This window comes from Nymphaea colorata, chromosome 4 (assembly GCF_008831285.2).
Source record: "Nymphaea colorata isolate Beijing-Zhang1983 chromosome 4, ASM883128v2, whole genome shotgun sequence".
NCBI lineage: Eukaryota > Viridiplantae > Streptophyta > Magnoliopsida > Nymphaeales > Nymphaeaceae > Nymphaea > Nymphaea colorata.
The window spans coordinates 21,143,592-21,155,245 of NC_045141.1; the positions used below are offsets into that span (position 1 = coordinate 21,143,592).

The following is an 11,654-nucleotide window of genomic DNA, read 5'->3' on the forward strand; positions in this document are numbered from 1 at the left end:
GTTGGCTGGGGTGGGCCCCTGCCCACGCCAGTCCATAAAAAATTTCATTATATTGTGTTAACTTCAAGTTGTTATGACTCTGAAATTTTATGCAATGCCCACACCAAAGTTGTGTCATCAATGCAAGTGCCCCATGGATGAAAAGTCTTGGCTCCGCCACTGGTTGGGTTTCTGGTCGGCAGTAAGGGTAGGTACTTTTTTTTTGGTGGTTGCTAGTAAAAGCTGTTGTATTTCAAGATATTCAGAAAATATAGGAGGCCCAAGACAAAGGTGAAAACAGAATTTTCAAGAATCATGAAAATTAAAATTTGAAATAGGATTAATGAGCTTTAAATTTTGTGAACATGACAACAAGTTCCTACTTAAGTCCAATTCGGAGAGCTAAATATATAAAAATTAAGTGTCGAATTGACTAAGTAGTTAAAACATAGGCAGACTGCTGTATCAACCCTCTACATCGGCTTACCCGATGGGGTTGGTGGTGCATTAACAATACGTCCTTAGTTTCATTCCTATGGGTGCTATTCTTCTGAAGGTAGAATGCCACAAACAGTCAGAAGGTGCGGCGATTCTATCCTAAACAGTAAAAAACAGTGAGCACCTGCACAACTCTAAGGCGAAGGAGCATGTCGGGCTCCAAAGAGGTGGGTCATAATCCTCTCTTCAAAATTTTTCTCTTTTTTTTTTTCCTATCAATTGGAATGTACGCGCCACCAAGTCTTAGAAGGACAGCACGATGAAGAAAAAGGCTCAAAAGACAACATATCCAAGTTTCTGCAACAATATGCTAGAATTCGTACATGATCTAATTTGTCATATTCATCAACCTTTTACTTTAATATATATGCCCACCCATGATTCTTCCAGCACTATCCACGTAATATGAACACATATTACCAACATACGAATATGCCAATGGTGGAAAAACCATGCTTTTTTCAGCGGCAACTCTGTTCATCACAACTCCGTTTTCTTTTTTGGGATCACATAAACTATACAGATCCAATCTTCATGTCCAAAAATCCTTTAAGTAAACAAAAAATTAAATCATTTCTTCAAAACCGTCGCCTAAAACCATCCTCCAACACAACTTACAGACCCAAAGGGTTAAAGGAAAATTAAAAATTATATGGAAGACTCGGCAGAACCTTAGCTCAGTAAGGGCGAAGGTTCTTTCTTCATTTTATATTCATGTATACACAGCACTGGAACGAAGCAACTTACGACGTACTGAATAAAGTTTGGCCGTTGAGTTGACCGACAACTGAGATGAAACACATAACAGTCCAAACGATCTACAGGAAAGGAAAGGTGGTGGTCGTGACAGGTGCCCCATGAGTCACCCGCTGAGTTACGTGCACCGCTGCTGTTGGTCGACACGTACTCACCTAGACGTTTTATTTTTTATGATGCCTAGGAGGAGGTGTCTGCTTTAGTTACTGACGCCTTACCTTCTCCAACCTCGGTTTAAGAGCACGGTTTACTGCAACATCTTCAGGCATTTAGCTGTAAGATCTTTCTTTCTTTCTTTCTGCCTTGGTTTTCTTTGTTTGAAATATCAGAGAGAGAGAGAGAGGGAGGGAGGAGGCAGCAAGCAGAGCCGGAAACAAACAACCCTTGAAAGAGATCTGAATGGGCTTCTGTGGTGCCATACCTACCCAACGGAGTAGCGTTTATTTAAATGTGAAGATTAGTTTAGACTCGAAGGAATAAGAGCTTATCCAATGGGATGATGCTCACAGGTAATCACGTTTGGATATCCATGAGATTTCATTTGAGTAAATTTTATGGCGTTATTTCACGTGGGGAGCAGAACAATTTGCTCCTAATTGAGATGTACGCCTCGCATTTCTTAAATATCTAATCAGAATCAAAATTGAAAAGTTTTTTTGGGTCCAGAAAGGACTTACCCAAGAATCAAAAAGTCGTCGGAGTTGTGTATGATAAGCCGGATTATTCGAAGCTTAGATTCGCCGACATAGTCTGAGGAGTGTCACGGTCTTAGATTTGAGTCTGTTCTGCTCGGACCTGAGTTTTGGGGGATCGGTTGAACGGATTTCGTGCAGAAGCAGTGTGTTACTCGGAATTGACTCCTTCCTCTTGATGGGTTGTGCTTGTGGAGAGTTGCAGGGAAGAGCGATGTATTTTTATTTTTTTCCTCATAGGAAGTAATCATAAATTATTAAAGCAAATCATGGTGGGGTTGCTTTGATAAAGTAACTAGAAAATACCCATTGCTGCAATTTGTTTATCTTTGGCGTGCCGATTGAAAAGAGAAAGAGGGAGTTTAGAGAGAGAGAGAGAGAGAGTATAAGTTGAAGTCACATCAGTGATCGTCTTTCTCGTCTCGGGTCGTCCGTTTCTGGCAGACCGACGGGAAGAAAGAAGCAAACACAGAGAATCAAAAGAGAGAGAATCAAAAGCCATAGCCAGACAGCCCCTCTTTCTGTCTCTCTTCCTCCCGCTCTGAATCTCCTTCTCTTCTTTTTTCCTCCTTCTGCACCTGCCTGCCTTGTTCTTCTTTGAGGTTGGTTCGTTGCTCTCGCTTATTCCCTTTTCCTTTCTTTCTTTTTGAGTTTGTTCCTTCTTCTTGTTTTGGGCGTCGGTAAGAAGAGATTTGGCTCAATTTTTCCCTGCTGGTCCTCAGGATTTGGTGGATTTCTGTTAACTTTATGGAATTCGTTTTCCGTGCTGGTTGTCAGACTCGGGAATTTGGGTTTGTGCTAGCTTGATGGTTTCTCCTCGTCTGCTCATATGGGTGAAGTCTGTTTTCACCCTGATTGTTGATGTCGCGTTTGTCTGCTGTTGTTTCTTCTTATGATTTTTGCTTCGGTTAGTTAGGTAGAACATGCTTCACTTTTCATATGGCTACTCTTTACATGCACTCGAAAAAGGTCGTCGAAGTTGTTTTAATGGGTTATTCAATAAACTGCTGAATACCTCGTCCATGAATGGAAAGGAGAAACGGAGAAGAAGAGGAGAGAAATGAAGCGTGTGCACGCCCTCGCGTGCGTAAGTGATGAGGGGAGGAGGAGCCTGTTCTTGCATGTTTGTGTATTGAACAGCCAATCCGCAATCTGTAGATTTAGCATCGTCCTGGCTGCTTTACCCTTTCTTCGGATGGTAATAACTGGAAGAAAAAGGCCCTTACTGATTGCAAGTGTCAGCTATTGGTCTAGCATCCGACTTCGGCTATCTTCAGTTATTACTCTTTATAAGCTTTTGCAGCTTAACTTGTGTGCTTGTTGCAGTTATTACTTTCTTCTTATAGTTCTTCCTTTCCTGATTTAATCATAGGGATGTACCTTCTTAGCAGTGTTTTCTAAAACTCTATACTATTGTGCTTCAACTAGCTCCGATGCGGATGCAAAAACATGTGAATTATCATGGGATCATTTAGTTTTCCTGTGTAGGTAGATGGAAATTTCATGTTAAAAATCTTGGAATAACCTACTTCTGATGAAAGTTTCTGCATTCCTCCAAAAAAATGCAGTCTCTGAGCGCATGAAGTCAACAAAAGATGCGGAACATGGTTGCAGTAGCTCTGACTTCAGTTCTGGTAGCAGATTGAGCAGTCGACCTTGGTGGAGCTCTGCCCCGTCCTCATCTCTACAGCCTGCATGCTCCAAGAACTTGAACTTAAATACTGACTCCCTGTCCTTCCTTCAAAGTCCTCAGGAGAAAGCAGGAACTAAAGCGTCTTCGATTCTGTCTTTCTGTCATTCTCCTGAGGCAGCTGCTACGACCGAATCTGGTACTACTCGAGTAAAACAGGCACTATCCTTGAACTTGGTGCTGTTGATTTCTTTATATTTGTTTCACATGAGTAGCTGCATATGAGAAATTAACAAGTTGATGTCTTTCATCAATATTTATCGCTCTGCACAATCTATTTGTGGTCGCTGTTTTCTTGGACCATTTTTTCTGATATTAAACCATGCCATCCTGGTTGATGTTTTCCTTTCACTTTCCGTTTTCTCCATGTTTCTATTTTTTGTTTTTATTGTGCTTTAAATGTTTTGTCCTTCTCCAATGCCTTCTTGTTCTTTATTGCTATGATTTGAGCAACTTTATGTTAATCTACCTCAAAAATGCAGGAAATTTACCATTTCCAATTTTGTGTGTCTGCTTGTCCAGGTTGATTGATACTACATATATTGTAGAAGGTCGGGTAGGCCTTTGTATGCTTTTTGATGATAATAAATGCTAGGCCGTACTATCTTTACCTCGTTGGACATAGTATTGTTAGCTAATTCATGTGCAAGGACCTCCAGTTAGCTTGGCCCAAACGGGAAGGGCGTTGTTGTGAGTTTCAATTTGCTTGTACTTCACCTTTTTGTAGGTTTTATAGATGTCAATATGTTTCACTTTTGCGTTAAATTTTTTGAGTTATCTTCATCATTTGCCAGTCACATGACTTGAGCTGAATGAACTTGAGCTAGGCATGTCCTTATGTAGCCCTTCCAATTACAATTAGGTTGTTAATTATAGGAACAGCAGCATCTTACTTGCTTATGTTGAGTGCAATAACGAGCAATGCACTTCTGCAGTTGAATCTCCAATGATCAGAAGGCGTTTTCTCTGTTTTCACAATATTATTTAATTGCTCTACATATCTCTGCAGATATTTGTTCACACCTAGTGAACCACATGATGATTTTGTAATCTTGCCCATAGTTTTTTTTTTTTTTTAAAAAAAAAGAACCAAACTCTACTTAGTTAAACATTGAGGATCAATTTTTTTCTTTTGGTTTGTGCTATTGTATCTTGTAGGCATCAACGTGTGGCAAATAGCCTGCTGGGGCTGGACTAGTCTTGGGGTGGAGCCCCATAACGTGAAGCATTCCTTGCATGCCTTTTCCTTTTCACATGTTGATGATGCAGCCCTTTTACCCAAATTATGAAATTTGTTATTTGTACATTGTGATGAAAGTTATGGTTTTCTCGACAGTCACTAATAAAGGCAAACTGTGGATCTTGTTTGCCTACTCCTTAATCATACTGTTCCTATGATCCAGGTGATTCTCTAACGCATATGAAGGTTATCCCTTGTCCAATCAGTATGGGAATTTCTTTGGAGAATTCTGAAGCTTATCCACCTTCATGTGGGGAATATATGCATTCAGTTGTAAGTTAGAAACTTAGAACTATGGGAAGATTGGCTGCAATAGTTTCTTTGCTCCAAAATTTGACTTTCTGCGCTATCATGTGCTCTCTTAGGTGCAAGTATCTCAGTCCTGTTCCAATCCATACTTTGGCAGTATGCTGACGCCATGTACACCTCAAGTTATGGTACATCAACTTCTCTTCTATCTGCATTTCAGGTTTCAACTTTCAAGCTTGAACTTGCAAAGCAACTCAGAGATGCTAGCAGTTCCAACATGTTATAAAATCTTAAGAATACATTTCTCATCTGTTATAAGTTGATCTTTGGTGGTTTTCACTGCCAAAACTATAGCTGATAACATTGCTTTTCTCTTGGAGACCAGCAGAACATTAAGCTAGGTTTGTGGAAATGTTCCAATTTTAGGGCCATAAACTATTTTCCTTGCAGGCAGAGGAAGATGACTGCATGATTTTTGTGCAAATTGCTTGCATAATAATGAAAATATCCAAATAGACTGCATATTCTTAATAGAAATACACATATATAATAGTATTTTTATATATTTTATGTTATTTTTATTTTAATTTGCTTATAAAAAGCGTGTATGAGTATGCACATGCAACAAACAAAATAACTGCATTCTCATGTGCTGGCCTTTGATCCACCTTTCAAATACAAGTTGAAATTTTTCATCAGGTGTACCTCCTAGAATCTGTTTGCACTGTCTCATGATTCTCATCCCAAAGTTGATAGTGGTCTAGGATGCAGTTGACTCTCTTCATATCACTTGTGCATAAAGCATCTCAATTGTTAAAGGGGATTGCATCAAAACTATAGTTCGTTTTTATTCACTTAAACTTGTGGTTGCATGTCTAATATATGCCTGTTGATTTTTCCAGTTTCATTCGCAAACACTGGCACTTCAACATGGACGGGTGCTTTTGCCTCTAGATTTGACGGAAGAACCAGTTTATGTTAATGCAAAACAATATCGAGCAATACTTAGGCGCAGACAGTTTCGTGCCAAGTTAGAAGCTGAGAACAAACTAGTGAAGTCCAGAAAGGTATTCTTTTCTAATATTTGTTTTTAAGCTCTCCATATTTATATTCTTGTTATGTCTAGTAGAATATTTGGCTGGCTGCTTTCTGGAACTAGGTCACGGCTATCATTAGTTCTCATCTTCATTAGTTGGTCAAAGTGAATTGAGTTTGTTTTGCATATCAGTATAGTTATGTAACTAGGTGCAGCACACCTGTATGACATGGTGCGATGCAGTTTGCATTACAGGTCCGGATCTGGACCCGTTCAAGAAGTCGATGAATAAGAAAGAGAGAGAGAGAGAGAGAGAGAGAGAGAGAGAGAGAGAGAGGAAGAAGGGTTTTTTTTTTGGTTGGGGTGTGTCATGTGTGCGTGTGTTGTGAGGCTGTATATGATAGAACCCATCCACTTGCTCTTTGTTTGTATGTAATTTACTTTTACCACCTTGCTTTTCTTTTTATCTTTCTATGCTAGCATCAAAGTTTTGTTAGTAAGCGGAAGCAGTCATGGGGTCAGAAGTTAGATATAGAAGTTTAGAACATGGCAACCTGTTTATTTGCTTTACTGAAATGGCCATGGTTATCTCCTACATCTATACTGAAATACAACCATGTCGGTGGTGATCATATGTGACCAGATGAGTGAGAAATGCGGTTACAGAAAGTGGCTCTTTAGACCACATTTCTTATTACATATTTTCTACAGTCTTTGAGCTCAACTTGTGGATGTGTCTGGTCTTGGATTATATTGGATTACGATGAGTTTCCTGGTCGTGTTTACTCTCTGAAACATGTTCAACATTCAAAAGTCTTAATTTGGATTTTATCTTTCTCCCCTTTCTTTCTGTTTCTTTTCAATGGGAGTCATTCATTCTCTGTCGTGGATGTTGGTCGGCAAACAGCTGCTCACCGATAGACTTCAGGTGTACTTGTAATTATTGCCGACAGACTGTTCTGGTCTTATGCCCTCCCATATCTTCTTCTGTTTGAGACGTGCTAAATGCACCCAACTTAAAGTACGTCTTGACGTTCATCTTTCACGTTTTTGGTTCATATATTGGTTTCACTACAAGTCTACCTCAAAATGGATATTCGTATGTCCATGGAATTATTAGAACATGATATAGTCTTTGTGATTGATTTATCCGTATTTGATATGATATTTTGAGGGTAAGATGCTTTCTATGCAATCTGTCTATGAGCTTGTAAGCTGTATCTTCCATCTTTTCTGATACCTGTCAATTCTACCTGAACCTATAAGCCCGTCTTTTCTATTTGTGGCATTTACTGTATTTGCTTCTCCTAACCAATTCCTTCTGCTGTGGTGATGGGTATCCCATCAGCCTTATCTTCACGAATCTCGTCATCTTCATGCACTGAAGCGAGCTCGTGGCTGTGGAGGCCGATTTCTGAACACTAAGAAGAACCCTGAAATTTCAGATGCCGCTCCTCCCGAGCCTGGCAGCTCATCTTCTGATGTTGTGCAGTCGGAAAATGGAAATGCAAGTTGTTTAGATGGTGCAAGAAATAGTTCAGAGGTGAGCAGTAATCTGGAACTGTGCTCTGGAATGTTCGGCCGGTATTACAATTCGGTTGACTATACACACGGTCTTCAACAGCATTTCTAGCCTTCAGCCCGTCTTTCCTGGCAAGATGCTTTTCATGGACAAATCCGGTGACTGGTTAACTTACCGGTAATCGTGGGGACTGTGGCGGTCAATGTCTTGCCTGAAAAACCGCTTGACTTCGTTTCCAAGAAGTATGGTGGTTGGCAAATCATCCTTGGCTTTTTTTTTTTCTTTCTTCCTTTCTCTGCCACTCGGTTTATTTAGGTCAACCTCTGTTTTCTGTTTCAAACATCAAATGATGCTGTTAGAAAAATTAACTGGTAAGCATCAGTCTTTGTCAAACGACATATTTGAGTTCTGATTTCATATGTTCATATTTGTTTTGCTTGCTTGCTCTTTAATTGCTCTCTTTGTTTTCCTCCTTTTAATTGTCCTCTCAGAGGCTCCCTTAGCTCGTTGATTCGGCAGGTGGATGCTGTTGACCGTTGGTTTCTTTCCATTGTGAATTTGAACAGAGCCCGGTGAAAACGGGTTCAACCAAAGATCTATGAACAGTGGAGGAGGTGATTATTGAGGGGACTAGCTTCGCTACTCCGATTGAGTACCCTTTCTGGTTATTAAGATAAAATTTGTTTAAGAGCTACTAATTGGCTAACTCAAATTGGTACATGTAAGTACGAGCTATGGCTAAGTACGAGCAAATTGGTCATTGTTTGACTCCTCTTCTGGGGTGATCTAGTGAAAAGCCACAAGCAAGGTGTTGTAGAGGATGATGTTCCTTCTCAAGTAGGGTTTATTCAAAAGTCACAAGGTTTCTGCGGTGCGGGAGATTGATTATCTCTCAATGAATTGCCACAAGTAGCGCCAGTAGAAAAAGGAAAACAGCAAGGGCGCATCATTTGAATACCAAACCAAGCTTCAAAAAGAGGGGAGATGAGAATTCTCATCTACATGTAAATAGATCATTTTCATAATCTCACAATTTCGAGCCCTGTTAATAAATTGAGAGAGCCAGAAACAAGCTCAGGCGACTGGTTGCCAGCAGGCCTCTGGCAAGAAACGATTGGAAACATATTAACAATCTCGTGGAAGAGATTGACACGATTCTAGCTCCTATTGAAGTCCATAAACAAGCAAAGCTCCAACACCAGCAATGCCAGCAACAAGACCAACAATCACTCCGATAGGAGGCAGTCCACCGCCGATCGCCCTTCCAGTGTTGACATCATACCGAGCGAACCGTTTCTTAGGAGCTGAGCACTGAGGGCAAATGTAGTTTTCCGGCTGCCATCATGAAGAAAAGGAAGTGAAGTACTTGGGAATATACTCACTTGCATCAGAAATAGTTAGGAATTTGAGGCAGAAAGAGCAAAAATTCAGTGGTCGGTTAAAAGCATTTCCATGCAGAAAGCAACTTGCCTGTTCGTCAAAAGGTTTCTGCAGCGTGTAGATGAAACCGCAGTCCAGACAGATGTGTGTGGCTCGAGCCTGCAATATGATTCCTATTTAGCTTGTCTATAACAGAATGACACCAAGTCTAATCTTTTTCCATTTATTTACGCAATGTGACGATATATGTGAAGGAAAAGACAGAATGAAAATCTAAAAAGTTTAGTTTAGACGTCATAGACGATGTCGGCTTTCTATGAACAAAAACGCGAGGACCCATTTGAGCTGATGGCATATGATTTTCAAATCCCATGAACTCTCAACAAACAGAGCTGAGAAACAAAAGCAAGGGGGAGGAGGAGGAAGGATCACCTTTTGCGCTTCTGTTAACTTCCGTCCGAACCTGGGAGGAGCTGGCCTCTTGGGCAATCGCTTCACGTCTACCTCCGCGCCCCTGCCATTTTCCCATGCACGAACTTCACCGCGTGAGCAGAATGAAATTCATGGTCTTGCTCCGCACTCGCAGATGGAGTGTGAAAAGCAAAAGTTTCACAAAAAAACGTGCTCAACTTTTGAAAGGATTAAAGTTTCAATTTCCACAAAAGATCTCGTTGAAAAGCAATTTAAATCTGTTGCTTTTATTACCGCCAAAAGTTGAGCACTTCTCAGTAAAAATCATTTCTAAAAGACGTGCCGCCTCGACTTAAGCTGTTTGTGCGGAAAGGAACATAGAATTCGTAATCGCAGACCTGCTGATCACGAAGTAGACGGAGTCTGGCTTGGCCTGGATGGCCGTTTTGGTAAATCCCAGCTTGTCGGCAGGCCAGAGTTCGTCGCCGAAAAAGCTGCTCGTGTAAAGCACCTGATCACCGGCCTTCAGCCCTGCCTTCGCCGCGTTTCCCCCGCCATCCACCGCCTGCCGTCAAGTCCCCACCGACCAAGAAGAAAAGTAAAAACCACCAACAATTAACACAAAAATTTGAATCGGCACCGTCTTTTCGTTGGAAAAGAAAACGAAATTGGTTTCTAATTTTCTTTTACTGTCAGAGTTTCGACAAGTTTTCTAAGTAAAAATTTATAAAACTGTATCTACTCAGTTAAGCTGAAGCCGATCTTCATGATTCGTGGGGGAAAGGCGCACCGTGATGACGACGCCACCGCCGGGCTTCTGGCCGAGGGTGAGGCCGAGGGGCTTGTCGACCTCCACCTCTATGTTCTTGGACGCCCCTGCCGTCCTCGCCCTTACCTCCAGGCCGCCACCCGATCCGTTTCTCCTCCCCAAACCTTTCCCCTCCTTCCGCAGCAACACTACCCTCATCTGCCCATCGCCATTGATGGACAACCCACGCCCGTAGAAGCTGCTTCTGCTTCTGCCCTCCTTCTGTCCCTTCAACTCATTATCAAACAATTTCATCAGAAACTTGAAATCTGGCAACATAAGAACTCCAAAAAATATGTAAAACAGATTGAATGATTGAAAAATAAAGGTGGCAGAAGAAAAGTGAATGAAAGATGGTATATATAATATACATATGCGTTTACTGTCGTTGAGAGAACATTATCTATGCTCCTCCTCTTTCTATTTTCATTGAACCACTGGAAGATACATATTTATACAAATTCTGAAGGGCATCGAAAAGAAACTAGAAATTCAAACAAAGAATGACGAGATTTTGAATAACAGGGAAATGTACCTCATGAAATGTAGGATAGAAAGGTGCAGAACTGAGCCCGCTGTTTGCTCGCGTTCTTCTTGAGGAAGAAGAGGAGGATGAGGGAAGGGTTGCAGCGGGAGAGATCACTGCTGTGGCCATCTTTCTGATGCACTCGAAAATGCTGCCTCTGCCTCCTTTCCCTTCAATGGGATGAAGAGAAGAAGAGGTGATTGTTCTCGTTTCCTTTATACTTATTAATGATTTCCAAGTGTTTTTATGGGGGAGACGCTTCTGTGGAGGAAAAGAAACAACGCCTCACTGATTCAGAGTGGAATGTGAAGATTTAGGAAGCAGGGCAGAGAAAGGATAATCCAACGCCTGTCGACCACGCATCCTTCTCGCGCCCCCTCTCTCTCGGCCGCAAAAAATCCAAGCCACGAATTTACATTATCCTCCTTACAATAGAGAACAATTCATATTTGGGCCAGTGGTGGCACTCTCCATGTCATGTAACATGGGATTGCATGTTGCCACGTTCTAACGTAATTAAATTTTGGTAATTTACAGTGTAAAAATCAAATTCATAAGAGGGGGGAGTCTTTCATTTAATTCGGAGGGTATTTTAATTATTTCCATTCCATAACACATTATCCTTGTTAAGAACCACAACCTGCTCTTCCGGTGGTGTTTTAATGGATTTTGAAAAAAAAAATTCTAGTGTCCGAAATTTAACATAACCAAATTGAATGGATTTTGAGTTGGGATCATCATGCTCAATTATACTAGCTTTCTTTTCCTTCTTTTTTTGAGTTTTTGTTGAATTTGGACCTAACTCGTGCCCATGTTTAAGTTTATGCAAATGAATTCGTTGCTTTAACCACGGTTAATGGACACCGA

At 40.9% G+C, this 11,654-nt stretch overlaps 2 protein-coding genes across 6 annotated transcripts; one reads left to right on the forward strand and one right to left on the reverse strand.

The window, feature by feature from the left end:
- The first annotated feature begins 1,486 nt into the window (after nucleotides 1-1,486).
- On the forward strand, nucleotides 1,487-8,114 carry LOC116252593 (nuclear transcription factor Y subunit A-4-like). 4 transcript variants are annotated; one of them, XM_031626959.2, is made up of 7 exons: nucleotides 2,034-2,527; nucleotides 2,648-2,758; nucleotides 3,494-3,754; nucleotides 5,019-5,128; nucleotides 5,221-5,292; nucleotides 6,007-6,171; nucleotides 7,489-8,114. In XM_031626959.2, exons 2-7 carry the CDS (start codon nucleotides 2,755-2,757, stop codon nucleotides 7,771-7,773), a joined length of 897 nt encoding a protein of 298 aa, XP_031482819.1. In that variant the 5' UTR covers nucleotides 2,034-2,527; nucleotides 2,648-2,754; the 3' UTR covers nucleotides 7,774-8,114. The 4 variants fall into 4 exon arrangements, with proteins under 4 accessions (XP_031482821.1, XP_031482818.1, XP_031482819.1 ...); XM_031626961.2 differs by lacking the exons at nucleotides 2,034-2,527; nucleotides 2,648-2,758 and adding an exon at nucleotides 1,487-1,508; XM_031626958.2 differs by lacking the exons at nucleotides 2,034-2,527; nucleotides 2,648-2,758 and adding an exon at nucleotides 1,583-1,742.
- A 547-nt stretch (nucleotides 8,115-8,661) lies between these two features.
- LOC116252595 (uncharacterized) lies at nucleotides 8,662-11,149 on the reverse strand. 2 transcript variants are annotated; one of them, XM_031626963.2, is made up of 6 exons: nucleotides 10,797-11,149; nucleotides 10,244-10,483; nucleotides 9,852-10,018; nucleotides 9,475-9,556; nucleotides 9,133-9,201; nucleotides 8,662-8,997 (listed from the first exon to the last, which is right to left on the reverse strand). In XM_031626963.2, the coding sequence occupies exons 1-6, from the start codon at nucleotides 10,914-10,916 to the stop codon at nucleotides 8,827-8,829; spliced, it is 849 nt and encodes a 282-aa protein (XP_031482823.1). In that variant the 5' UTR covers nucleotides 10,917-11,149; the 3' UTR covers nucleotides 8,662-8,826. The 2 variants fall into 2 exon arrangements, with proteins under 2 accessions (XP_031482823.1, XP_031482822.1); XM_031626962.2 differs by having other exon boundaries at nucleotides 10,244-10,489; nucleotides 10,797-11,147.
- Between the last annotated feature and the right edge of the window lie 505 nt (nucleotides 11,150-11,654).

Bases quoted from the DNA above. Each gene is read 5' to 3' on its own strand.
- LOC116252593 (XM_031626958.2), top strand. The intron at 5,129-5,220 runs GTAAGTTAGAAA...GTGCTCTCTTAG, and splicing joins GGGAATATATGCATTCAGTT to GTGCAAGTATCTCAGTCCTG. The intron at 6,172-7,488 runs GTATTCTTTTCT...GTATCCCATCAG, and splicing joins AACTAGTGAAGTCCAGAAAG to CCTTATCTTCACGAATCTCG.
- LOC116252595 (XM_031626962.2), bottom strand. From the start codon at position 10,916: ATGGCCACAGCAGTGATCTCTCCCGCTGCAACCCTTCCCTCATCCTCC. The intron at 9,557-9,851 runs GTCTGCGATTAC...GGAAAATGGCAG, and splicing joins GTCTACTTCGTGATCAGCAG to GGGCGCGGAGGTAGACGTGA. The intron at 8,998-9,132 runs GCAAGTTGCTTT...TCATGATGGCAG, and splicing joins AGAAACCTTTTGACGAACAG to CCGGAAAACTACATTTGCCC.